At 40.4% G+C, this 27,788-nt stretch overlaps 1 protein-coding gene across 1 annotated transcript in view; it reads right to left on the bottom strand.

Moving 5' to 3' along the window:
- CEP192 (centrosomal protein 192) overlaps nucleotides 1-27,788 on the bottom strand; it is a 211,473-nt gene that overhangs the window by 7,275 nt on the left and 176,410 nt on the right. Inside the window, exons 46-53 of the mRNA XM_067546060.1 lie at nucleotides 26,169-26,274; nucleotides 20,011-20,212; nucleotides 17,989-18,068; nucleotides 10,933-11,028; nucleotides 8,753-8,872; nucleotides 2,853-2,974; nucleotides 668-791; nucleotides 22-80 (exon numbers count right to left, since the gene is read on the bottom strand). Coding sequence (XP_067402161.1) covers nucleotides 22-80; nucleotides 668-791; nucleotides 2,853-2,974; nucleotides 8,753-8,872; nucleotides 10,933-11,028; nucleotides 17,989-18,068; nucleotides 20,011-20,212; nucleotides 26,169-26,274 — 909 coding nt within the window. The remainder of the gene's footprint in view (nucleotides 1-21; nucleotides 81-667; nucleotides 792-2,852; nucleotides 2,975-8,752; nucleotides 8,873-10,932; nucleotides 11,029-17,988; nucleotides 18,069-20,010; nucleotides 20,213-26,168; nucleotides 26,275-27,788) is intronic.

The raw sequence follows: 27,788 nt of genomic DNA, 5'->3' as shown, positions 1-27,788 counted from the left end.
TTTAGTACCCACTTAACTCACCTCAAAGAATATTTCGAGTGCTTGATGTGGAAAGGCTCTCTGGGATTTACAAACTTCAGCTGCAATTTAACATGAAACACTTTAAAAAAACAACACGCAAGCACTACTGTAACCATTTTAGCATGCACTTCAAAACAACTTATGAAGCTTCAAAGTACAGATTTAGATATAACTTTAAAGAGAAAGCCAAGAGTTAAAAATGGAACATGTCCAGCTTTGTACATAATGAATAAATTAAAAACACGCTGCAGGACTTAAAACATTAAATTAGTTTTAAAAATTTGATTTAACAACAAGCCTAGATCAACTAGTACCTATTACAGCTGAAAGAATTGATAGTTCAAGTATGCTATTCAGAAAACTATGGATACTTAAGAGTCAACAAACAAAAGGAAACCTAAAAAGTTGTTAAAACCCTATCAAAGTGAACTTTCCTTGAATATATAAACATTTTAAGTATGAAGTTTAAAATAAATAGTTCCTACTAATGCAACATGCATTAGAACATCTTAAAACAGAATTTTTATCACCAAAAGGTTAATGAAAATATCAGGAAAAAATGCTTAGACATTGTTCAGGTGTTAACTGGATTTTAAATGTTTTGACTTTTGTAAATAAAGTTTAAAAGTTTAAATGTCAATCTTACCATATGGGTTGTAAAAGTATTATTCCGCAAATTTACTTTTAATGTACTTGATTCCCCAATTCTGGTTGGTAGAAATGTATAAATATCTTCTCGGGCATACACTCCTCGAATTATCTCATTTTGCCTGTTTTTTCAAAAAACAGTTAATGATTTAAACCTATTTGTATTACATGGTTTGGATGTATTGATAGTTTCCTATCAAATGGCTTTGTTTTTCAAAAAACAGTTCCAATGCAGAAATACATTCAGAATCACTGGAAAATCAAATGTAATTTGTTCTCATAAGATACTGGGCTGTAAGATGCTGTTAGTTTTAAAGTTATAGCAGTACTGCGCCATTCTAAGGGCTACTATTCGGCACATATATATTCCGTTAATCAATTAAGAGATTACAATTTAGAGGAGTACTGTGGCGAAGTAGTAAGAATCATTTACTCTACTTTCACAGCCTTGAGTTGTGGTCATATGCTTCACAGGAGACTTAGGAGTTGAACATTTCCACGTGTGCACCAGGGACCAGTTCACTCCCTAAAAAGGAAATGCATATTTCAATGCATTTCACATCCACCATTTCAATCTTTGAAGGCTAGAGGATGATACGGAAAGATTAGTACAATGATCTTGGAGAAATCATATTTTTGACAGAAGGGCCTGTGTAAGAACACAGTGTTGAGGCCTAAAACCCAGCTAGGAGTCAGATGCTACTTTCAGTTCTGATTAATTGACTGAGAGAAGCAGCAAAACTGCAGCAAGCTCAAACCAGACAGGCAGATCACAAATGGAGGGACTGGTTTGGAACAGCAGCCAAAGGGTACTGGATTCCCTTGATGAAGATTTCCACTCATCTGACTGTACACTGTTTGCAGTAAAATATGTGAAGTGTTTTGGAAATATCCTGGGCCCCTGTAATTAACTCCAGATGAGAACAGGAATAGAAATACTTCCAAAAGCCTGGGAAAATTAAAGAGGGGGAAGAAACACTGAGGGCTCATCTACGTGGTGAATTAGTCTGAACTAGAGGGATGTAAATTCTATTGTGTACTGGCATGTTGCACACTAACTGGCCAATGTTGTCCATTTCAAACATTAGTACATTAATGTGCACTAGGGAATTTTTAGTGTGTGCCAGCAGGCCAACATGAGCTAATTAGCATGCAACACACTCGTGTCTACTATAATTTACACCCATCTAATGAGGACAAATGCAATGTGTAGACAAGCCCTGACTGGCAAAAAGAGAAAGAAATAAAGGAGAAAGCTAGACAAATATTGCGAAAATTCATCTTACCAGAAATGATTAAATAATGCACTTTTAGCCAGCACTGCATTTAAAAGGTTTCACACTTGAAAGAGGTTCTAATGTCTGCACCAGTTGTCCCATAGTAGCAAATCACAATCACACAGCTAAGAACTAGTTTTCCACTAATGAAAATCTGGCAAGTTTTCTTATGAGTGGCGAAAGACTCAGAATCATAAAAGAGTCAGAAGAATCATGAGTCAGCAGTGTGCCCAGGTTGCCAAGAAGGCTAATAGCATATTGGACTGCATTAGCAGGAGCATTGCCAGCAGATCAAGGGAAGTGATTATTCCCCTCTATTCGGCATTGGTGAGGCCGCATTTGGAGTATTGTGTCCAGTTTTGGGCCCCCCACTACAAAAAAGATGGACAAGTTGGAGAGAGTCCAGCGGAGGGCAACAAAAATGATTAGGGGGCTGGAGCACAAGACTTATGAGGAGAGACTGCGGGAATTATGCTTGTTTAGTCTGCAAAAGAGAAGAATGAGGGGGGATTTGATAGCAGCCTTTAACTACCTGAAAAGGGAGGCTGGAGCTAGGCCATTCTCAATGGTAGCAGATGACAGAACTAGGAGCAATGGTCTCAAGTTGCAATGGGGGAGGTCGAGGTTGGATATTAGGAAAAAGTTTTTCACTAGGAGGGTGGGGAAGCACTGGAATGGGTTACCTAGGAAGGTGGTGGAATCTCTATCTTTAGAGATTTTTAAGCTGCGGCTTGACAAAGCTATGGCTGGGATGATTTAGCTGAGGTTAGTCCTGCTTTGAGAGCAGGGGGTTGGACTTGATGACCTCCTGAGCTCTCTTCCAACTCTAATCTTCTATGATTCTAAGAGGTCTGCCACACAAGTGTTCTCACAACTAGTTGCTGTTTTTATTAACAATATACATACCCAATTTTAAGTGTAGATGCTTCAGAGCCAGCTCCTCTTCTTGGCATAACTGGAATTTCAGTTTTTATTAGGGCACTTTTATAAACTTTTGCATTTACAGTTTCATTTTCTGTTTTGGCACCCTATTAGTAAGAAAAACTTTACAGTTAATATTTGGCGTAAAGTTAAACATTAAGTGACAACATTTACATAGTTCCTAAAATATTGCTCAGCCTGAATAATGTTTTTGCTTTATTGAAAATATTAGCTCATGATTTGTGCCACAGTTTTCCAATATTCTGGAAGGGAATTTATTTATTGCTCTCTGAAATACATTGCCTATGCAGGAATCATACTCCATGCTTGTATGCCTCTTAAACCACTTCAAAGCAGTAAACTATTCCAGGATGGTTGGTAACGGAACCATTTAGACAGTCTTTGGACAGTAAGTTTCTCTGTGGAACATTTCACCACGGAATACAAATGAGATGACTTAAGTGGCTTCAGCCTCTCCATGAATTATTTAGCATCCTATACATAACATAAAAATTTTACCTCTCCAGGGAAATTATGACAGTTGCAGTACATGTACAGATTTCTTTGTTAAGTTATGCTAACTCAGAAAAATGCAAAACAATGAAATGTACTTTAAAAAAATGAAAGTACATTACCTTTTTTATCAATGTTAGGTTAGCATTTAAATATGAATATTATTCAAGTCTGAACAGTTACAAAAGAAAAGAAAAATGAAACTACACAAACACATGGCAACTCTAACAAGGAAAAAGCATTTTAAAATGCATTTATGTTAGGTAGACAGTTGGCCAACTTTTCGAGCATCTTAATGGCTGTGCATCTTTTCTCTGTGTGTTGGGTGGGAAGGTATCTCCCTCCTCCACACCCTTCTGAGTTAATTTCTCTGTTTCCCCAGTCAGTTTAGGTTGTAAGATCTTTGGGGTAAGGACCATGTCTTTTAACTTATTTAATGTGCTTTCTAAACCATCATGTATATTGATGGCCTGGCATATAAATAAAGCTATACATACATATAATGTTTGTTCTAGAAAATTCCAGCAATCCAGATGCTCAATTATCTATGATCCCAACAGGGAATCCCTGGCACTTTTCAATGCCCAGGCTGCTAATCATAGGTGGCTTCAGTGAGATTAAGAAAGATCTTGTGGTTCAACAGGTCTTATTTATTCTGCAGGCACAGTGAAGGATCCTTTGCTAGTTCTATCTGGTCCAAAAACCATCCTTTGGGTAGGTCAGGAGGTTGACTTCCACACATTTTAAATTTGCCCTTTACATGAACTGTCTTGAAAGGGCACCAGATTCTTCTCTGATCAGAAAAGAAATTTCCACTGCTTCTGAGAGTAGTATTGAGTTTTTGGTTTCTGCTGGTTCTGCAGACATGACCAGATAAACTGTCAAAGCCAACCAGAAGCCTGTATCCACTGAAGTAATTTTTGAAAACTGAGCAGAATAGTTTGTGTGCTTGCGAAGATGAACACATTTTCCTTTTTTACTGAAGACCCATAACTGCTGGTCATTTTATCTTTCAATCCTAAAGCATTTGCTTCCATAGCTAGTTAGCAATATGCTGGAGTTAAAAATTGGTATGATTTTCAGCATATTCTCTCCATTCATTTGCCACTGAACGGACATTAAGACATAATCCTAAACAGATACTCAATCCTGCATTACATGTGGTAAGCTTTTCACATTTTCAGCAGCAATTTTTGGAGATGTGGAATTGCAGTTAGGGAATGAGATGGATGCATGACATTCAGACATACACTAAATTATAAATGTCTACTGCTGGGAAAATTCTGGTCAGAACAATGCCCATTTCATTTCTGAGGTGTTTCTCTGGGTTGGGATCAGACAGCCTTTGTTCTCGAATAAGGCACGTTTGAAGCATTTCCAGCTGGCCAGGGCTCTGAATGGGATGTTGTCCACGAATGGATACAAGAAAGATATGTTAGCTGTCTGTTTCATGAAACAGATTTTGTTGGTATAAGAAGGAAGTGTTTAATAAATTCTCACTTGGGAGCGTCTGTTACAGATTTTTTCTTTTCATAAGTCCCTTTTGAATACCACTGGTGTTGATAGGGACAAAGTGACTGCTGGATGTAACACTGAGTGTAGACCATTGCATTTTAAACTACTATGCTCCCTGTATAAGCCTTTCATCTGTAAGTTTCGGTTGATAGTCTGCTGTTCATAGATGTAGACAAACTCCTTGTAGCCACTGGGTTGGGGGCCAATGCAATTTGTGGCAAGAACAAGGGCACTATTGAAAAGATAGAAATGGAGAGCTATTTTACATACTACTGTGATGATTTATCCAGTGTCTGAACCCAGAACCTTCCAAAGAATGAATCATACTTCTAGATCAATGAGGTACTTGGTAGCAGCCCAGTAAATGTTTCTTACTAACAACCTTTCTTCAACTAAAACATCATTTAAGTCCCTTTGGTTTCCCAGTCCTCAAATAATTTTTGCAGCTCTTTTCTGAACCCATTTAAATTTTTCAGAACTGCTGATACCAGAACTCAACACTATTCCAGTTATGGTCTCACCAATGCCCTATGCAAAGATGTACTCTGTAATACCACCCTATATATTTTATATATCCAATGATAGCTTTTTCTCTCTTGGTCACTTCATTGTGCTGTGATCTCACATTTAGCTGGTTATCTACCACAGCCCCCAATTCCTTTTCAAAGTCACCATATTTCAGGATACAGTTCTCATCTTAAATGTGATGTATGTTCTTTTGTCCTAAATATGACCTTGCATTTGATGCCTCTTCCTAATTAAAAAAAAATCTACTAAAGAAGAAAGATCTCCAATAGCTCAAACAGAAATTGTGTTGACCCTTGTTGCAAACAGATGTATGGCTGATGACCCTACTTGATCAGCCATTCCACCTTCAGCTCTTTCATAGACCTTTACACAGTGGTCTTGACACATCTCAAATGCTTTCTGCTAAGAATGTTCTTTCCAAGCGAGGTGAGGAGTTAATGGAAAGACCACATTGTGAATGCACTATTTCCCAGATGCACAAAGTTTTAAAAAGTAAGGGGAACAAGCCCCATCTTACGGATTTATGAACAGCAGTAATACATGGCTGATATGTTGCTCATAAAGATTAACTGCTTTATTGACAACTAGTAATATTCTAAGGGTTGAAGGAACTGCTCAAGGCTCTAGATCACTATTATGGAGTTTGGCTTCTCTTGATTTCTGCAAGCTTTGAGTTAGATGTGCTCATTTTTCTGTAATAGCATCTTTATATCACAGAAGTTTGGGGGGTGTCGTATGAAAGGAATTTCTCAAAGGACAGATGGGGAAATCAATCAATGTTTTCCAAACTGCTTGGGGAAGAGCTAATATATTTACAATGAACAACTGGACAATGCTGCCTACCAGAGACACTGTACTTGTCTTGTGCCTAGCACAATAAATAATAATATATATATACACATCAGCACATTTGGTATTCTAAAACAATTCTTGATTGGATTTTCTTGGTGATGTATGACAATCATGACAGAAATTTATAAATGCAGATTATCTTGAAGAAAAGCTGAAGTGCCCTTTGAGCCTAAATTTACACACTACCAAAGTCAGCTTACATAGCTTGAAAAATGAAGTTTAACTTGTCCACTTGAGACAGGTATTTCAGAAGGGAATAGAAAACACGAAAGAGCCTAATGAACCTCTTGGGGCCTTTATGAACAAATGTATGAAGTATAGATACTCCTCCAGCCCTTGACAATGAGCACTGGTTGTGGTAGCTGCACATGTGCTGAAATCCATGAGAGCCAATTAAGTCACATCAAGTCCTTGCATTGATATAGAGCCTCTCAACTTGCTTCTACTCTCTCACAATTTTCTTTTGGAGATATGGATATAGGATATCTTGAAGGTTGATAACTCCGGATCAATTCATGAGTACTTTAGAGAAAGGTCTATTGCACTTAAATGAGTCAAGGAAATAGAATTCTATATGGTGACTGAATCAGAATACCTTTTCAGCATAAAGGAATATTAGGCTGAACTACATTCCTCTGGGATTAAAAGACAAAGTCCACCTTTTAACATGACCTAAGAGAAATATCACAATGCAAAAGGTCAGCACTCTAACTTTTCCTAGGAAAGAAATCTTAGCATTGAAGATATCCTTAAAAGGAAGGTCCTGAACCTTTGTTTACACCTCCTAGAAAAGAGCTAAAGCATGGAACCTTTTAGGCACAACCGCTGATACCACATACCTATGTGGCATGTTTAAAGTATCAAGTTGTTTTCAGGGTATATCTTGCTAGACTCTTCCCCTTTCTCATCTGAACCCACAGGGCTAGATCCTCCACCCTGTCTAAACTCCAACTGCATGCAATAGAAGGGGCTCAATATGGGGGCTGGACAGGTCATAGGAAGCTGGTTGCAGCTTCCTGATCTTACACTGCCTGAATCCTGGCATAAGTTAGAGCTGAAAATCAGCACTAACTTACATCTTACACTAGCAGAGAATTGGCCATATCAGAGCTTAAATCCAAATGTCCACTTCAGAAAACCACGCCAAAATTATATTTTTTTTTACTGGTCTTTGTGATTTAGAATTTCAAAGGGAGACCTGCTTAGGAGTCTGTGTCTCAGAGAAATATTCAGTTCCAGAAAGAAGCTGAACTAGATGATATTCTCTCTCTTCTCACAGAAGAGCAAAGAAGCCTCCAATATGAAAGGCTGCCCTGCTGTTGGGGTCAGATAGGTGACCCTCATTTCCAGACCCTATTGTACAGGAAAATGATTAAATCTTCATACATATGGCTGGATCTATATTCTATTATCACAGACCGTACATCTCTTAAATCCTGACCATCTTCATCTCATCCACACTGGGAACAGACTGAAGAGGTCTAAAATTAAAATCATTTAAACTATAATACATTTTTATCACCAACAAAAATTAAGTGAACCAAATCTGCCAAAAAATGTTGACAGATAAACTAGTCCATGACTTACTTCAGGGTCAGGTGGATAATAAGTTAAATCTGATGGAAGGACTGGACCTTTAAAATCACAGAATATTTGGATCCATGGGTCAACATGCAAGTGCCCCTAAATGTTTTACTGCTTTGGTATGTTTCCAAAGCTAACAAAAACAGAACACCACTCCTCGAGTAGGATCTACACAAAATTATGGAACATTAAATTATTTATGATCTCACCATGCCATGCATTTAGCACATACCCTTACTGTTCTTCCACAGCTATAATACTGTAGTTGGGAACTATGTTAAGAATCTGTGTTGTCATGTTGCCTAATGTAAAGGGGATAATCACAGACAACAAAGCATGCATGCACAAAAGGCAGAGCTAACTGGGGTGTGAATATACAGCGCACTAGCTTCCTGCACATTTTAGAATCTTCAAATGTTAAAAAAATTGCATTAATGCAATATTAAGGTTATGAGTCACATTACTTTTTTAGATTCAATCTTATTTTGCTGGAGTTACGGGTGATTCAATGCAGGGCCATGTATTTAAAGCCCCACAATAGGCCAATCGGTCATTAAACCACCATTTATCAGAAGGGATAAGTATTTTATAATTCCCTCCAAAACAGTAAATGTAAAGTAAGATGCTAGAGTTGGGGTAAGGTAAGCATTTTAGTTACATAATCATTCAAACTACTATGTTGAGCAAAATGTGTGAAGTATTTTTCTAAAATAGTGAATATGAAAAAAGTAGAACAGACTACCTGCAATTAAAGATTTACTCTAAAACTTTTCTTTAGAATATTTTTGGACAAATAATACACAGACTTGAAGTGTGATGTGTTTTTTTTATCCCAGTTCAACAAGGGATGTTGACAAATACTGAACATTAGTTTATGGTGTTCATATACTTACCACTCCAGAAAGTTGAAATCTTATTTTATGTTTCATGTGAGGTTCTGCGAGTGGGTGACACTCAAGGTCCCAAAATTGAGCATAGTCTCCTCTATCTCTAGGTAAAAAGGTGATGGCAAGCTACCAAGACAGGGTAAAGAGTTAGTGAAGATTTACTTAAATTTTTATATACCATTACACTCTTGCCTACATGAAAAGTTGCAGTATTTCATACTGGTTTAAATTCACACATTAGGTTACATTGGTCAGCTTCCTCGTGTAGATAAGCTCTAAACTTGCTTGTAAGCAAATGTGTGGCACTTGTTAGAGGCAATTTAAATCTTCATTAGAATGACTTGGTTATGAGTCAGCTTCATCTGAACAGCCTTAGGCCTTGTCTACATGAGAATGGGCTTGTCTTTATGGCAGGTTGCATCAGTTTAACTAATGCATTAATTTAAAACAGATTTAATTAACCAGGTGCAAACCGCTGTGCGGGCATTCATTTTAGTCTAAGGGCTTATGTACCCAGTTAAATCACTGGACAGCAAACTAGGGTAAGAATGTAAAGTTGACTAGCCTAATGCATACTAAGGGCTTGTTCACACTTACCCAGAAATTCGGCAGCAGTCGATGGGAGTTATGCAAACCACGCAGAGTAGTTTGCGTAACTCCCGTTGACTGCTTCTGCGTGCTGTTCACATTGCGCTGAGCCTACGGGAACAGCGTTCCCATCGGCTCAGTGCTATGCTAGTTGAGGGGGTGGACTTATTCAGTTGACTCCCTCATCGATTGAACGGGTCTCACTGACCGCTCAAATCGATCATGAAAGATTGATCTGGCGGTGGTGAATTTGCCGCCCAGTGTAAACATCTAACAGGCTGCACAGACCCTGCTACTGAGCACTAGAAGTTCCGAGTGCACCATAAAAATTATTTATTTCAGCATAGCTTAAGTCAAACAGGTTAAAGCTAAACCAAAATAAGCCATTTAAACTGTAAATACTTGTGTGGACACTCATTTAGGTTTAACTAACTTGGTGCAAGTTTGTATGTAGATAAGGTCAAAAGTGAATTAATTTGATTTAGTCATTGTAAAGTGAGTTTGTTAATCTGGTGCACAAGTCAATTCAACTTAAGCTAAAATCAAGATAAGTCTGGTATTAACTAAAGCATGTGTCCACACACCTACTGCACTAGATTAATGAAGTCTGTTTAAAATGAAAACTCAGGCTGAATTGGTGTAACTTCTGCCTTTAGAATGGTACTCATCTGAAATGTTAGCTTTCAATGCTAGCAGAATAGCAATAAAACTTCTCAGCAGTACAAAATAAAGAGCATATATTCTTTTAAGTTCACCACATACATTTGCAATAGCTTGTATCAGGAAGCCTGAAAGCATTCTCTACTCTATTGCATCAACAGATGCAACACTCAAAGATCAATATGATTTTTAGCATAGGCTTTATAAAATTGCATCGCTGCACGTATGTAATTCAAAAAGCTTCACATAAATTATAAGTGATGAGTAGGAGATACAATGCAGCGAAAAAGTGAATAGCTGGAGAAGGTCTAAAACTAAAAAAATTCACAAATATTATGTGGTTCCTTATATGGATTTCATCTTCATGCTTATAAAAACCCTCTGCTGATTAGCAGGTAGAACTAAGTTACAGGATACTGTTATTAATTTAGGAATAGAATGGAGAGGAATGCCCTTAAAGGACAAGAATGTATCAAAAGGCAATTTTAAATCTAGTTTATTATCAAGCAATCACCTCAAGTAAAGAAAGTGCTGTTCTTTGTTCTATCATGGACCATGCAAAAGTATTGTTTAAAAAAAGGAGTTGCTCTCCAGAAAATAGCTTCATAGATGCCAAATATAAAGTATTATTATAGGGATTTTTCTAAAATTGTCAATTAAATTTACATGAAAAGACATATCGATGAGTGGATGCTAATGACCTTTCTGATGCATCTTAAAATAGAGTTCATCTGGCCCTATTTTGGATGGCCAATGTTTTATCAGTACCATTTAAATAGATGTTTAGATGCATTTTAAACTATTTCCAATTTTGAAGAAGTCCAGCTGAAACTAGGTGATATTTCAAAGAGTGCGTATGCTTTATATAAAATGTTACATTACAGTTAAGATACAGCATTACTCTGCTTAAATTCATCACAACACCAAACAAAGCTTACTTTTTCTTTTCTGTGAGCTTCAAGCGTACCAGAAACACGGGAACATCTGAAAGCTGTGTAGGTAGCCCTATAAACATCTCCACTTCCATCTACACCCTACAAATGAGAAAGTTTATTATATTTGATTCTTCAAAACCTATCAGCTTCTTAAAAAGTGTTCTAGGAGCATTCACCAAGTTCGTAAGTAAATGGAAGTATATTCTATAATATTTACAGGACTATCATGTCTAATCACTTACAATAGAAAAAGTGGTACATTAGCTATAAGCAGGGGTTTTCAGATATTTTCGTAGTGTGGGTCACACCTAAGCTTGCTTCATGGATAGGTCCCTATCAATTTCACAGCCGTAAAAAACATGTGATGGACCATGAAATAAACCTTCTCCCATTAAATCCGAGCTCCCCTGTGCTGCCTGGAGCCCACCAGCCAAGGGTTCCTACCTACTAGTCTCGACCACGCTGGGGAGGGACAGGACTTGCTCCTTCCATGCTGCATGGCTGCTCTCAGGGGGAGATGAGACCCACCTTCAGGTACCTTCCCCTGCTGCAGGATGCTCCAAAGCTGCTGCCTTAAGAGCTCCCCAGCACAGCCAAGACTAGCAGCTAGGAGTCCCTGGCTGACGAGCTCCAGGCAGCACAGGGGAGATCAGACTCATCTCCACCTCCGGGAACCTCCTGTGGCTGGTTGAAGTTCTGCAGCTGCTGCCTTCAGAACCCAGCTCTGAAAGCAGCACAGAAGTGAGGATGGCAATCCCCCTCACCTGCCCCAACAACTCCCTTTTCCCTCAGGACGCCCATGGTTACAACACCATGAAATTTAAATGAGAAATTGACTAATTTACAAATCTTATGGCTGTGAAATTGACCAGAATGGACTATGAATTTGTTATGTCTGGCCCTACTCATGGACCATCTTCTCTTCCATTCACAATTGCATGGGCCTATCCCCCGCCCACTGGCGATGAGAAAGCGACAAACTTTGTTCAATAATGATGGTTCTTCAAGATGTGTCCCTGTTGGTGCTCCACTCTAGGCGTATCTGAACTCCTGTGCCTCTATTTGGAGATTTTAGGTACCAGTGTCCGGTCAGCCCACTGTCACATGCACTCTCCCTCCCTTGTGGTCTACCACAAGGCTCTCTAGCAGTGCGTGGGCAAACTCCCCTCAGTTCCTTCTCTACCACAGAGCCCATTATGAAGAACTACTAAGAGGGAAGGAGAGAGGGATATGGAGCACCCACAGGGGGACACATCTCGAAGAACTATTATTATTGCACAAGGGGAGTAACTTCCTCTATTTTGAGTAGTGTCCCTCTGGATGCTCCATTGCAGGTGACTTCACAGCAGTATCCCCCAAGGAGGTCCGGGGCTTCGGAGTAGTATCTGTTACTAAAGAGAGTACTGTGGAGCCGAAGACGGCATCAGAGCCGAATCTCCAAGGATCACATAATGTTCTGCAAAAATGAGGGCAGAAGCCCAAGTCTCTGCTCTGCAGATTTCCGAGATAGGGACATCTTTAAGGAATGAGACCGAGGTAGAAATTTACCTCATGGAGTGTGTACCAATTCCTGATGGAGTCAACAGGTTGCACCCTTGATGATCGTGATTAACACAACTCAAGACCCAGTTGGATAATCTTTGAGCCGAGCCTTTGGATATTTTCACAAACAAAAGGAAGAGTTTAGGGGACTTCCTGAAGTCCTTAGTCCTATCCAAGTAGAATGCTAGTGCTCCTAGCATATGCAGAATTGCCTCCCTGTTGTCATGACGTAGTTTTGGGAAAAACAGGAAGATGGATCTGTTGATTCATATGGAAAGCGGAGGCAACTAGGAGAAACTAGGGATGCAGACTCAGTTACTTTATCTCTAAAAAAAGACAGTGTATAGTGGGTTTGCCTTTAGGACTGCTATTTCTCATATGCGCCTAGCTGAGGTGATGGCAATTAGAAATGCTGTCTTCATGGACAGATGTAAGAGAGAGCAAGTTGCCATGGGCTCAAAGGGAGGTCTAGTCAAAGCTCTGAGAACTAGGTTAAGATACAAGGTTGGAGCGGGTGGTCTCACTTAGGGGAAGATTCCCAATGCCCTTAAAGTATTTATGCGTCAGTGGGCAAGTGAACACCGAGTATCTGTCTACCTGATAATGGAAAGCTGCTACGGCTGCAAGATGTAGCTTAAGGGAGTTGAGTAAGAGTTTTGATCTCTTGAAGTCTAAAATGTATTCTAAAATCAGAGGGAGGGAAAACAAGGTTGGGTCTGTGTGCTTCAAATAGAATAGAATCATTTCCATTTTTGTAAGTAAGTACACTGAGTGGTCGATTTTCAACTGTGCAGCAACACATCTTTCACCTTGTCAGAGCACCTTACCTCTAAGTCTTGGAACCAAGAAGAAGCCAAGTCTGGAGGCAGAGGACCTGCACATTGGGGTGAAGGATGAACCTGTCACTTTGAAAGAGGAGATGGGAAATGGGCCGAAGAGGAACCGAAGGATATATTGCCATCTGTGTCAGGTAAAGGAACCAGACACGTCTTGGCCGGGTTGAGGCAATCAGAATAACTCTCGCTTTGTCTCGGCAAATTTTCAACAGGACCTTGGATAGAAGAGAAAATGGGGAAAGGCATACAAGAGGTCCCTGTCTCATGGGAGGATGAGGGCATCTCCTAGTGAATGTTTTCTCAGGCAAGGCCTGGAGCAGTAACGAGGACATTTCTTGTTATGGCAAGTAGAAGAGATCTGTAGTAAGGGTTCCCCAAAAGGCGAATATGTCTTGAAGCACATCCAAGTTCAGTTCCCATTCATGGTTATGAGAAATGTTCTGACAGACTCTTGGCTGTCACATTCTGTAATCCCAGTAGACAGACAGCTGAGATGAGTATATTGTGATGGATGCACCAATTCCAAAGTTTTTGTGCTTCCGTGCAGAGGGAGGGAGATTTGGTGCCTGCTTTGCTATTTATGTAAAACATACAGGTCATATTGTCCATCACGACCTTTGTGTAAGTGCTCTTGATGAAAGGCAGAAAATGTGCACAGGTGTTTCTGACAGTCCTTAGTGCCAAAAGATTGATATGGAGGGTCACTTATGTGGAAAACCACTTGCCTTGAACCTTGCAATTGTGTAGGTGATCTCCCTAGCCTAATTAATACTGTCAGCAGCGATTGCACGAATGGAACACCTGCTCATACAATGGATGGGTCTTTCCACCAAGTCCAGGGAGTTACTGTGGAGGGCAATGATAGCAGTTTGGTTAGTCTGTCCCTGTTCAGGAACTAGACAGATGTGAGCCTGAAGATGTGAGTCTAAAGATACCTCATGAACACTCAGACATTTGGGGCGATGAAGGTGCATGCTGCCATGTGACCTAGCAATTGTAGGCACTTCCTGGCCCATGTTTGAGGGCTGGCCTGGACTGTCTCTATGAGACTCATAAGGCTGGCGAGTGTGTGTAGCAGGAGGAATGATCTTGCTTGTACTGTGTAAAGGTCAGGGCCAATAAATTCCAGTCGCTGTACTGGGGTCAATGTTGATTTCTGTAAGCTGAGCTGTAGACTCACTATGCAAATGTACACATGGTTATCTCGGTGGCTCATACAGCATCCTGAAATGAGGCAGCCCTGAGAAGGCAGTCAGTTAGGTATGGGTAGATCATAATGCCCCATGTTCACAGGTGCATTGCTATGACAGAGAGAACCTTGGTGAATACCCTGCATGCCGACAAGAGGGCTAATGGGAGCACCCTATACTAAAAATGGTCCTGCTCAAAGGTAAACCACAGGAATTTCCTGTGTGATTGTCGTATTGAGATGTGGAAGCAGGCATCTTGTAGGTTGACGGCCGAAAACCAATCTCCTTGCTCTAGAGCTGGAATAATGGCTGCTAGGATGACCATCTTGAACTTCTGCACCTCCAATTATTTGTTTAATGCCCTTGGATCTAGAATGGGCCTCCAACCTCCCTTCACCTTGGGGATCAGGAAATAATGGGAGTAAAACTCCTTGTCCTTGAGTTGCACTGGGACTGGTTCTACGGACCCTAGGCATAACAGACAATCTATTTCTTGACAAATAGGTTCTCGTGAGAAGGGTCACTGAAAGGGGATGAGGAATGGGAGGGTTGGGGTGGGACATGAATTGAATGGTGTAACCCTTTAAAATGATCTCCTAGACCCATCTGTCGGAGGTGATCTTCTCCCAACTGCTGTGAAAAAGGGACAGGTGACTTCTGAAGGGGCGTGACAGATGTGTAGATGGTAGCTGATGTTGCAAGATATAGACCTCAACCAACCCATCGAAAGGCTAAAAAGAGGTGGTCTGAGAGGTTGTGGATTGGGGTGCTGACTGCTTCCACTTCTGAACCGTGGGCTTCTTATGTGGTGGCTCATAATAGCACTGAAATGATGGGTATTGAGGAGGTCTGAGAGCTGTTGTGGCCGAGAGCTATATCTTCTCTTCTGTCTTGCAGAGTAGATTGCCAGGGAGCGTAATGTGGCCTGCGAATCTTCCAAGGTGTCTGTCTTCTCCGCAAAGAGCTTGGGCCCCACAAATGGGGTATCTTCCACCATTGTCTGCAGACCTTTGGGCAATCTAGAAAGATGTACCTTTACCACTGCCCTGGAGAATGAGCAAGCTGATGCATCAACTGCGTCCAAGTGCCATCTGTAGCGCCATTCTGGCCATTAACTGACCCTCTCTGAAAATGGCATGAAACTGCTCCTTTTGTGTCTCCAGTAAATGTTCCAGAAATGCATTGAGTTTTCCATAATTAATAAAATAATATTTGGCCATGACAGCTTGGTAGTTTGGGACTCTAAACTGCAACATCAATGGAGGCTGGTGTTTGCCAGATGACTTTGGTAGGATCTAGAATCGCCTCATTAATTGGGAGGACAACTCTGGAGAAGGAAGAGGTGTGCAGAATATGCACCAGCTTGTGATGTGTATCTACCACCTCCTGTAGGGGAATCTGCAGCTCATCAACCACCCCCTTAGAAGGGTCTTGAAATCATCAGCTAGTGATGGGGGAGGGGAGGTATTACAATCTCATCTGGCAAAGATGAAAAGAAGTTTGCTGGAGGGTTAGCTTCTTCCTTTGAGCCTTTCCTCCTGTTCCTTAAAAGTTTCCTCTTCCTCTGGTTCAGAAGTATGATGCTGTAGGAGACAGTCTGGCAGGCTGTCTCTGACAGACGCCAGATTCCCACAAAGCAGGGGATCTGTACGTTGCCCCAGGATCCCAATACAGCCACTGTGTGTGGGTGGCGAGGGCACGGCGGATGGACAAGGGCATAGATGGTACACAGGTGCCCAAGGGGGCCCATACCACAATTATGAGTTGGCACAATAGAATTGAGGAGGACCCTTGTATTGTGACAGTGAGCCACAATGAAAAGCCAGGGAAATATTATCTTCCTGGTCACCATCAGACTCGTCACTGACACTTATGACACTGACCAGGATATTGGTGGTACATGGCCTGGTGCCAAAGGTGATTCCAGGTGCTGGAATGTGCTCAGTACCAGGGCCCCAGCATTGAGCAATGGGAATTGTGGTTCTTCCCCAACTGTCAGGTTTCTAGGGTACTGGAACTCTTGCAGTACTGTAGGCTAACTTAGTACCACGGAGGAGTGTCTGTGGTACATTGTCGGTACCAATGATTATGAAGGTGCAGAGTGTTCCCTCTGGGTTTTCCTGATGCTGCTCCTTTAGAGGCCATACGGTATTTGTCTTTGTCCTTAGGGGGCAGTACTGCCTGACCCTCTGGCAGAGCTCATAGCAGAGGCACCCTGATACTTCTGGGTACTGTGCATCAGCGCTGCTGGTACCGCGGTGGCTGATCGCACTGGGGGAACCCCTCTGGCCAGCCAATGACTCAGTTTGGGGGCTTAGAACCTTTTTTCTCAAGCCTTTATGGGGGGAATCTGCTGGTCTTTTCCACGAATCTGTCACCTTTGAAACTGAAGGCTCCAGGGATGATCCAGGGTTGGTACCGGAGTTCCCTGGAGGCTAAAGTGCCTGCTCCATAAGGAGAAGTTTTTACTTCAGCTCCTGGTTCTTGTGAGACCTCAGCTTTAGCTGGTGCCAGAGGGAGTACTTCTGAAGGATATGGGACTCTCTGAGGCATAAGACATAGTGAGAGTGTCTGCCCGGTACAGGAATTGACTCCTTGCAGGAGAGGCACTTTCTGAAGCTGAGGGAGCTGGGTATGCCCATGGGGAGAAGTGGCGGCAGGGAGCGGGGGCTATCACCCTCTAGCAATGAGGAATGCAGAAAGAAGTTCTCCTTTCCACTTATTTTGGAGATAAATAACTTAGAGAGTCTTCTAAACGGCCCTGGGAGAGGGGGGAAAATCCCCTCAGACAGGGCAGGAAAATGTAAAGTGAAAAAAAAAAAAGAAAAGAAATAGCTTAATTCTCAGTGGGGTAAAAATAAACTATTAAGGAGAACAAAAGAAACAAAACCAACTACTACTTATGCTAATAATGCAGAAAAAGAAGGGACAGTTCGCTCAAAGGCGGTTGAGAAGGAACAGACCACCTCACAGTGCTTGATAGCTTCAAGGCAGACCATGAGGAAGGGAGAGCACACGTGTGGCCTGAAGAGACACTTAACTAAAATCTCCAATTGAGAGGAGCAGGGGTGCCGATGCACCTACAGTGGAGCATGCATATGGACATTATTCAAAGAACAAACGTTAACCCTCACATTCACAGCAAGCGACTATAGAAAATATTAGCAAAGTAATGTACATTTGACATCTTGATGCAATTTAACTGCAGAAGATGAGCATCAACATCATGTGACCAACCGGCTCTCTACAAATCCACAGGTGTCCCATAGACAACTTGTTGTCCACTAACCACATACAGAGTTTGGGGACCACTGAAATAGAGAACAGCAATGAATAAATCATCTAGCTACCAAGTTCCTAAAACAAGGCAGATTTTTAAGCTAGGAGAAATATTATTTGAAGAGACTAAGTTAATAAGTATCATCGCTTTTAAAACTGCCTGCTGAAAATTTACATAATGCGCTCTATTTCCTATACAAATGTTAACTCACCTTGACATACGGTGGTGCAAAAGATGACAAGTACCACTTCACAGCTTCATCCCCATGATTTTCAATCTCTAAGTAGTTTTCTAAAAGAAAAGCCTCAGATGAATAGGCATGAAGAGAGAAATTTAATACAGGCGTTTTATAACTCTTTTTGAGTCTTTATACCTTTAAATAAAGAATGATGAAAAATAAATTATATTTGTGTTGTTGACAAGAGTAGTAAGTAACAACTCATGAACAAGCTTCATATCTCATAGTGCTATTTAATGTGCTCTGCTCAACTCCACTTTATACTTGTTAACCTCTATTACAAAATTCTTGGTGATTGAACAGCCAGTTGTACGTAAACTGGAATGTGGATTTACTCCTCATCATCTAAGGAAGAATCATATGGACATGTCTACAAGACCTAAGCCTCAAACTAAAAGTTGTCCTCGAAATCCCTGGTGTTTCTCAACAGAATATGAATGGTACAAGCTACGCTCTTCCATGGTGAACTGATGAACTCTTTAACCTTAAGTCATTGGCAATGGACAACTTACACATCCAGCCCATCAGATGAATAAGATCTGGCACATCTAAGACTTTGCACCTTGGCTGATGCAAGGCTTGCAATGCTAGATAGGTAGGTTGATGGATAGTCTGTGTTAGAAAACTTGTAGTTATACACATAGAATACAGTGCAGTGAATAGCAGCTAGGTTTACCAGCTCACCAATCCAAAAGACAATTAGACAATCCAAACTCAGTGTATTGAGACCATGGCAGATGTCTCCACATATTACTGGGTAAGCTGTTCAAAAAAATTCACAAGTAAAGAAACACTTGCGACCCCCTCCCAAATAACGGTATTTGATTGTCCAAGGTATGACAATGACAATGCCATAATTGGCCATAAATACTATAAACTCATTCTCTACATCTTTGTCAGATCTGACTCTACTATTTTCTCCTGGACATCTGATGCCTTTTCTTCTAAGTATAGGCCATGGGAAAAACAGAATCAAAGCTTCTAGCACTGGCATTTTAACTGTGCAAGCTTTGATGCCCATTGCACATAGTGACTGCTGAAGCTTCACTTTGGGGCCAATCGAGTGAAACCTGCATCCAAGTCTCCAACACAGCCCTAACTCCAAACAAGGTGAAAACTCAATGTGGAGCACGAAACAATGACAACATTAACTTTGACCTGGAGGAGACCAGGAATAACCACCTGATGGTATCATCAGTAGATGGGTTAAAGTTATGTTTTGGAACAAATTTCATACTTTGAAACATCATGAACCTTTCCCAGGCAAATAAAACCAGTGCTTATAATGATACTTTCAAAATCATATCTGCCTGAAGTAGCACTTTAAACGGTTGAGCTGCTTATATTTTAACTAGGCAGACATTCACAGGGGGAGTAATGGGAAGAAAACGTCCATCTCAGTCTCACAAACAACTTAGTTTTCCCTCAAAAATAATATAGGAAAAAATGAATTCATCGAGTAAGCCTAGAGAAGTCTTGGAGTATTATAATTCAGTAAACTATAGACAACACACCACTATGTAACTTCTGATCTATTAGCTGTAAAAAAAAAAAAAAGAAACTAATGGCTGATACTGGTGAAACTTCAGAAGATACTGAGTAGTGAGGCAATTTAATACAGTAGTTTTGGTGATTTTGAGCATTCTTGTACTTACAGAAACAGACTGAGGATTCACAGATCTACTTCATTACCAACAATGCCCTCTAAGAGAAACATTAGCTATGAACCTTCTCAACATTGTGATATTTGAACACAATCTGCCAGAAATGTATGTGGTTGTATCGTGTTAAAAAAAGTTAAGAGATCTGCAGACAAAGCTGCCACAAGAACTACTGTTACAAGAAATTACATCGAAAGAGTGAGTTTAGCTAGTCATGCTAGTCACTAAAGGAATAAAAATGATAAAGTTATTTTAATTCTCACAATGTAGCAAACTTAATACTGAACATCTGACATTAGCAGAAGTGGTAATTTTGTGAAATAATTGAGATTACCTGAGCTTTCCCCAGATCCTGTTTCAGGAAAAACAATAGTTCTGTTCCTTATTTCAACTTTTGTTGAGGGTAGCTTTGGAAGTGGTTTTATCATATGAATGATAGACTCAGATGCTGGTGTAAGGACATCAAGCTTTTTAGATGTTAAGCCCGTTGAAGATATATCTTGGGTAATGTCTTCTTGAATCTGAACTTTAATGAGCTTTTACACAAATTTGGAGGGGAGGTGGAGAAAAAAACAATGCTATATTATAGGTCAATCAAAATGGCTAGTTCTTATTTACTTGAGCCACACACATCCCAACAATAGGCTCTGCTTATGCCCCTCATCTCAAAATCATGCCTCAATGGTACAAAAGCAGTAACTATGTATTGATGGTTTTAGCTAATAGAAAAAAGGTTACTCACCTTCTTGGAACTGTTATTCTTAGAGATATGTTGCATATCTCTAGTACACTGCAGGTGTGTGTCTATCTCATGAATCTACAGAGTATTCCCTAGCAGTATCTGTAGAGGTGGCTCGGTCCCCCTCTCTCTTGGTACTCTGTGTCGAGGGTATAAAGGGTGTAGTTGCCATGCCCCGCCCTTCAGTTTCTTTACATTGAAAGTGAAAGGTAGACTCCAATGCATTGGGGAAAGAGAGTAGGTCATGTAATGGACATATACAATGCATGAGTAAACTTACAATGAGTAAACTTTTTTTTTTCCTTCAAGTCCTTGGTTATGTCCACTACATTATAGGTGACTGTGAAGCTCTTTATCAAAATGTGTTGAGTGAGGGTCTCAGAGGCTAACCAGAAGGCCTTCAAGATTGCTTTTCCCACCATTGTGTCACCTCTTGATGCAGTGGTAAGAGCACAGTGACTAATAAATGTGTTGACAAAATTCAACATCACTGCTCTCCAAATATCCAAAATAGGGACATGCCCGACAAATGCTGCCAAGGAGCATATGCCGTGGCAGTGAGTGCTATCAATTTTCAGGAAGCATTCTGATCATTGCAGTGTAAGAGAGATGCAACCGGTAATCCATTTTGAGAGTCTGAATCATAATTGGGTGTCCATTCATGCATTCTGCATTGGAAACAATAACTAGGTATAGACCCTGAAAGGTTTGTTCTGTACAGGTAAAATGACAACTCAGTGCACATCTAGGGGATGCAGTTTTCTTCACCCTTGTGAAGATGTGGCTTTGTGGAAAAACAGTTAAGTATAGAAGTTAAGGTGTAAACTGGAAACCACCTTTGACTGAAATTTTGGATGAGGTCTGAACTGAACTTTGTCCATATAAAAAACAGTGTACTGTGGATCCGTGACAAGTGCCTGCAATTACCACTCTCTTGTAGCTGAAGTGATGGCTATAAGGAAGCCTACCTTCACAGAGAGATGCAGAAACAAAAAACATGCTAAGAGCTTGAAATGGGGGACACAAGAGAAGACAATACTAGATTAAAGTCCCAAATGGGCACTAGGTCACAAACAAGAGGGAATAATTTAGCTAGACTGTTAAATAATCTGGCCATGACTGGATTAGTGAACACAGTTTTACCACTGAGTTTTTAAAATGAAATGCTGAAATTGTTGCCAAATGAGCTCTAAGAGAGCTGAAGGACAGAATGGATTGCTTGATGTGTAAGAGAAAGTCTAAAATGTCTTAAATGAATGTAGAAGAAGGTGACAGGTTTTAGGAAGCTGCCTAGAAAGAAAACTGTCTCATTCCTCATGTAAGGAGCCTTGGTAGAAGGTTTCCTGCTATTAAGTAGGACATCCTGGACTGCCACTGAGATATACAGGTTTCTCACCAAAGCACAGGCTTCTGGCATAGTCAGTACCAAGAAAGACGATGGTTCTGCCATGATCAGTGAAGAGTGATCCAACGTCTGAGCTACAGCAAGTAGCTGTACAGTTTTGATGGCCCCTGGAGTTAATGGCTCAGGGTCACGAAAGACCATATAAGACAGCACTGGAGAGCAGCAGGAAGGACATACTCTAGCATTGGTACTGGAGTGGCTTTCAAAGGAGTACATTCTTTGAGACATTGATGAACCCAATGCGGACTTCCTCTTCTGATGGCGAGACGGTTCTGAACCCCTCGATCTCTCAGAAGGACCTGGTAACGGTGATTACTCCTACCTCTCTTGGCAGATAAAGTACGGGGGGTGCTTTTGGAAGAAATATTCAAAGAAGCCCTTTCTGAAGAACGATGGGGCTCAGATGCTAGTCTTAAGGCAGCCCCCATGAGGAGACTCCGGAGTAGTTTCTCTCTGTTTCTCTGCTCTGATTTTAAAGCCCTTTGCAGATGGAACTCTTGTCTTGAATGTGCCTCTTGTCTAAGCACTTCAGAAAGCATGAATGAGTGTCACTGATGGCATGGGCTATCAGCAATTAAATGAGGTTTAAAGCCCAAGGACTGTGACCTAAGGTCTGCTGGTAACCACCAAGACCCAGGAGCCTGACTAAGCCTAAAAAACTCTAAGCGAAACAAAAATAAAAGATTTCTAAGAAATACAATAAAAATATGTCCACAGGACCAGCAAACCATTAGGAAAGATACTTAGTTCTTAAACAACTTGTGAACCCAGACACTCCAACTACTGACCACAAATGGTAAGAACTGAAGTAGGAATGAGACAATGCCACCCTTTATACCCTTAGAACAGAGCAAAAAGAGACAAGGATGGTGGAGCTGCCCCTACGGATACTGCTAGGGAAAACTCTCCTACACTGATGCACACACACCTACTGTGTAATGGACATATGCAAGCACTCTCAGAATCATTATGTTTCTTCTACTTTATGGACTAAGTGTTCCAGTATTAAACTCTCAACTGAAAATTCATGAGTAAGCATGGTCAGAAGAGCAGAATAGCATAACTTTTGAAAGCTTTTTAGTTGCATTATCCTTTCATTCTCTCTCTAGAGCTGATACTATTATAAATCAAATTAACTAGATTTTAAAAAGTATATTTCCCACATCGGTAAATATGCCGTCCTATTGTTTATCCTTAGTTTAAAAAATCTCCTGTAAGTAAACCATTAAAGAAAAATAGTTTGGAGGAAAGACAGAAAACAAAGACATATTGGAATTGACTGTAAAGTGGTTTATACTAGAAAACCACTGATTCCACCACAGTGTCAAAATACCTGTAGTTTCAGACAGGTGGTTCCATATGTAGTTTACCAGATTTTCTTCCCCCCTAAAACTAGAAATGACACTTTCACTTGAGGGGGAAAACACTTTCAGATGCCCTTAAACATTTTTGAAGACATCTGGTCTCATTTTTTAAGTTTAAAATGATGTATACATTGTAAACGGAATGTTTTGCAAACAAGGATGGAAGCATTCACCCAACACCTACTAGCCTGAGAACTAAACTTAATAGGCAAGATGAAAAATATTGGTGACATTATGCCACCTCAAAGAGGATGTGCCTCTTCCTCTTACCAGTAGTTTTTTAAAAATAAATTATGCAGACTTCTGAATATTCTTAAAGTATACTCTGGATAGAGGTACTACTGATTACAGTGACATTCTCTACACTTAAAATGGAGAATACATCTGGAAATGGTAATACCTCAAATTGGAATGAACTTTAAATGTGCCTACCATAATAATAAGTGCTGGTCAAATAACATATTTGAATTCCACAAGTATTAATCTGTTACTTATTTGCTTAATCATGTTTGGCAGGTCAAACACCACAAAATAGTGTTTAAGCAAATGAACAAATTCCCATATAGTTAAAGTTAGTTGCATGGCCAAATACAGTTTGACCAAACCCCTATTTGTTACATTCATTGTTTCTGTTATATCTTTCCAGCTTTCACACCATTTTTTTCTTCAACAGAGCATGGTGCTTCTTGAGTTGATTTCTGCACAACCCATTTTCTCACTTCCTCATCTTCCCCCATTCTCCCATAATTGACCTCTCTCTTCTTCCCAAAACATCTCTAAAAACTGTACTTTTCTATCTTATCCCATCACTCTGTCCTTTTCTCTTTCCCATCCCCAGTCATGCACCCAAATACTGATTTGGAAATTTTACTAGTCACTGAATAGCTGAAGGACTAGGCTTACTGGCCACAGAGAACTGTGCAAGATGGGAAGCCCCATCACCGAAAGGCAGTGCCCAAAGCAAGAAGCCAACACCCAACCCACCTCCAGCTGCTACAATTCCTATCAGCCTCCAGCTAGTAGGGGAAGAATCCGAAGCCCTGCCTACCAAGCCATCTCTGGCAGCTGGAAGAACATTATTCTGTTTTCCTTCCCGGAGAATACTGGCTGCTGCAAGGTGAAGTTTCTGCTACTACCCTTTCCAATAGCCTTCATTTTTGACTTTTGCAGCAAACAATTCCAGTGGTTGTCTCTGCTGTTACCTCTAGTTTTCCCAAGCTGCAGCATGGTTATATTTAACAAATTATTTCAAGTTTTACTGCTGAACACAGGGATCTCAAAGACAGCAGTGAAAGCTGACAAAGCTCTGCTGCAGCTTGTAGAAACGCTAAGTCACTGAAACATCTGAAGATTTTAAGACAGCACTGCATCAGTTGAATCTTAGCAACTTTACCTTGCCTCTTTGGGCAAATACATTATAAAAGAGTCTACACTATATTGGGCAGTGAGATCGTAGTCAAAGTATTTCACAAAATTTTACTCAATCTGAGATTTAGATCGTCATTTCTATAATGCAATTCAGTTAGTATATGACTTCTCATATAAGTGACTTTCCAATCAAGAGGAAGTACTTCAACTTTTTGTGTTGCATATTTTAGTTTAGTATAGATAGGCATCCAAAGCATTTGATGGGCACCCTCGGATGTTTAATTTTTTTTGGAAGTCTAAAAAATAATTACTTAGGCATTTATCAGCTAGCCCTAGCTCACCACTACAATTTTAAAAATTTCTCAAACCTCTGATTACTTTTCTTAGCTTCAGATGTTAATACTTAAAGAGGTTGGTTCATTTCATGAGTGATGGACTTTTAATTAGGATATACAAGATATTTCTATGGAATTATTGTGATATAGTGTATTAATCAGATTTTTTTTAGTTTTTAACATTCTATTCAGAATTTTAAATGGTTTGAGTTCATATCTGTTGCACACCAACTTTGTATTGTAAACACTAAACACAGTGAACTCTTATCATATTGTGGAATACTTTCCCACAGGACGTGTAACCCCCATTACTTGGTACTGTTAAAATAAGTTGGAAAAACACTAGAAAACATACCACACAGGGAATCATCCTATATTTGGCAGAAGGATGAACTGGATAATGCAACAGGTCTTTTTCCATCCCTAATTAGTATTAGTGCATGAAGTTTTCTTATGTGTTTTTCCATATTTATATGAAGATATTCCAGGAACCTCTCAAGCTAATTCAACTGTGTAGTATTGACTGATGAATATCTTTGACAGATTCACAAGATACCTTGCAGCTTTTAAACGTACTAAATCAATGGAATGCAAACTTTGTTCCATTAGTGATATTTCTGTATTTAAATTCCTTAATTCAAAATATATTGCCAGAAAAAAATTCTTATTTGGATAGAAGCGGGTAGACAGAAAAGACTGGTGTTTGTAGACTCCTTGCCATAGCCCTAGTCTGTTGCTTTTTAGAGTTCTGCTGACTCCAAGAAACTAGATATGTTTTGCTGAATCAGGCCCAAGACGAGCAAGTGCTCACCACTCGTCTAGCAATAACCTATGTTAGCTCTTCCTATTTTAGTATGTCACACTTGCTGAGAGAGATACTAAATTAAAGTATGAATATAATGTGTGATTGCTTAACAGGTGTGTGGCAATTTTAGATATAACTGTCAATTTAAAGATTGCCCTCATGATTCTTCTTCAAGGATTGACAACCCGTCAAACTAAGAACCCAAAACAATATCTTTAACCTATTCAATTAAATGAAATATTCCCCATTGTCAGTAACATCTCTTTATATTTAAATAAACCCCTACTTGAATAGTTTTATCCCCATATAGTTTTAATATCTTTACAAGCTTATAGAACAGGCTTCCATGTAGAAGGTAGGTTTAGTGGAATGGTAAACTAATGAATTCATGTCCCAAAATTAAACCGACTTTTAGCAATATGGCAATCAACAATTATCTTAAGACCTCACAGAATCTTTAAGAAAATCACTTTTACCTTTTGTCCACTGTCACAATGTATATAAATTAGACCACTCCAAGGAAATACTGAAGGCTTTGTGGCAAGTGATGGATTAGGACTCACAAGAATTAAGATACTGTTCCTAAACAAAGAATAAAAAAGCAAGTAAGAACTAGAATACTCACATACAAAACTGGAAATCTATACCATTAATTCTCTTTTTAAGACCACGTCTACACTACCACTTACGTCAGCAAAATTTATGCTGCTCAGAGGTGTGAAAATACACACCCAAGCAACAGTTTTGCCAGCATAAGTGGTAGTGTGCACAAAGCTATGCCAGCAGGAGAGCTTCTCCCACTGACATAGCTACCGCCGCTAGTTGAGGTGGTTTTATTATGTTGATGGGAGAGCTCTTTCCTGTCGGTAAAAAGCAGCTACACGAGTGATCTTACAGCGGCATGTTGCAACACAGTACCTGATATGTCCACCTCTTGCCCCCACCTACCCACCTGGTGCATCAGTAAAACCTCGACCTGACCTTATTAGGCCATTAGCTCACTCCTGCTGAAACTGACCTTATTAGGCAATTTCCTCGCTCCTCCTGAAACTGACCAGGTGACTGGGAGCAGCTGTCTACCTGACTGAAAGCACAGCCACCCTAACGGTCGGCTCACCTCCCAGCCAAAGGTTTGCCCTGATTCAAATGTCTCCCCTCCAATCAGGAGTAACCTTGTCCACCTGAAGCGATTAGTATAAAGCCGGGGCACGCCCCAGGCTCCAGGGAGAGAACTCACCATCTGCTAGACACACCAGCTGCCCTGTTTTTTCCCTCTCCCTCCGGAATCCGGACTCTGAACATGTAAGCCTGCTCTGTGTTGCTATTTAGCTTCAGGGGTTATGTTGCAACTTTTCCTGCTGGGACTGGTAAGATCCTAACCTTCTCTCTCTTTCAGTTTCTGTTTTAAACCTGCTCTGAAAGCAGAAGCCGCCCCCCCATTGCTAACCCTCTTTCCCTTTCAGTTTCTGTTTTAAACCTGCCCTGGAAGCAGAAGCCACCCCCCCCCCCCATTGCTAACCCTCTTCTCTTTTCAGTTTCTGTTTTAAACCTGCCCTGGAAGCAGAAGCCACCCCTCCCCCCCCATTGCTAACCCTCTCTCTCTTTTAGTTTGTTTTAAATCCCGTTTGCCCCTTTGCAGTTAACTGCCCATGTGACCCCCCCTGTGCAGTTTCTGTTTTAAACCCCGTTTGCCCCTTTGCAGTTAGCTGCCCCTGTGACTCCCCCCCTTCTGTGCCCTGTAATTAACTCATTGTCTGTGAAATCTCTATGTGAAAGCATTCCCTCCTGTAGTTAACTGCTTCTGCCTCTGTGCTTTTCAGTTAAGTCTGCATAACCCCTTTCTGTTTCCTACAAGCAACTAGTTGTCTGTGTAGCATAGTGGTAAGTCTCCCTGTCTACCATGTGGAAGACCAGGGTTTGATTCCTGGTCAAGGAACCACTGTCTGGTTAATATTAGTTTAGGTCTTTGTAGTTAGTTGCCTGTTTAATACTTTCTTATAGGAGTTTATGTTTTGTACTTAATTGTTTTTGTCCTTTTATAACTAGTTCTGTTTAATACTTTCTTATATGAGTTTATGTTTTGTGCTTAATTGTTT

This window comes from Emydura macquarii, unplaced genomic scaffold, assembly GCF_026122565.2.
Source record: "Emydura macquarii macquarii isolate MOO-44397 ecotype Brisbane River unplaced genomic scaffold, CSIRO-AGI_Emac_v2 contig_212, whole genome shotgun sequence".
Lineage (NCBI taxonomy): Eukaryota > Metazoa > Chordata > Testudines > Chelidae > Emydura > Emydura macquarii.
Note: the sequence above shows the minus strand (reverse complement) of the source record. Positions and strands in the feature narration are given on the sequence as shown.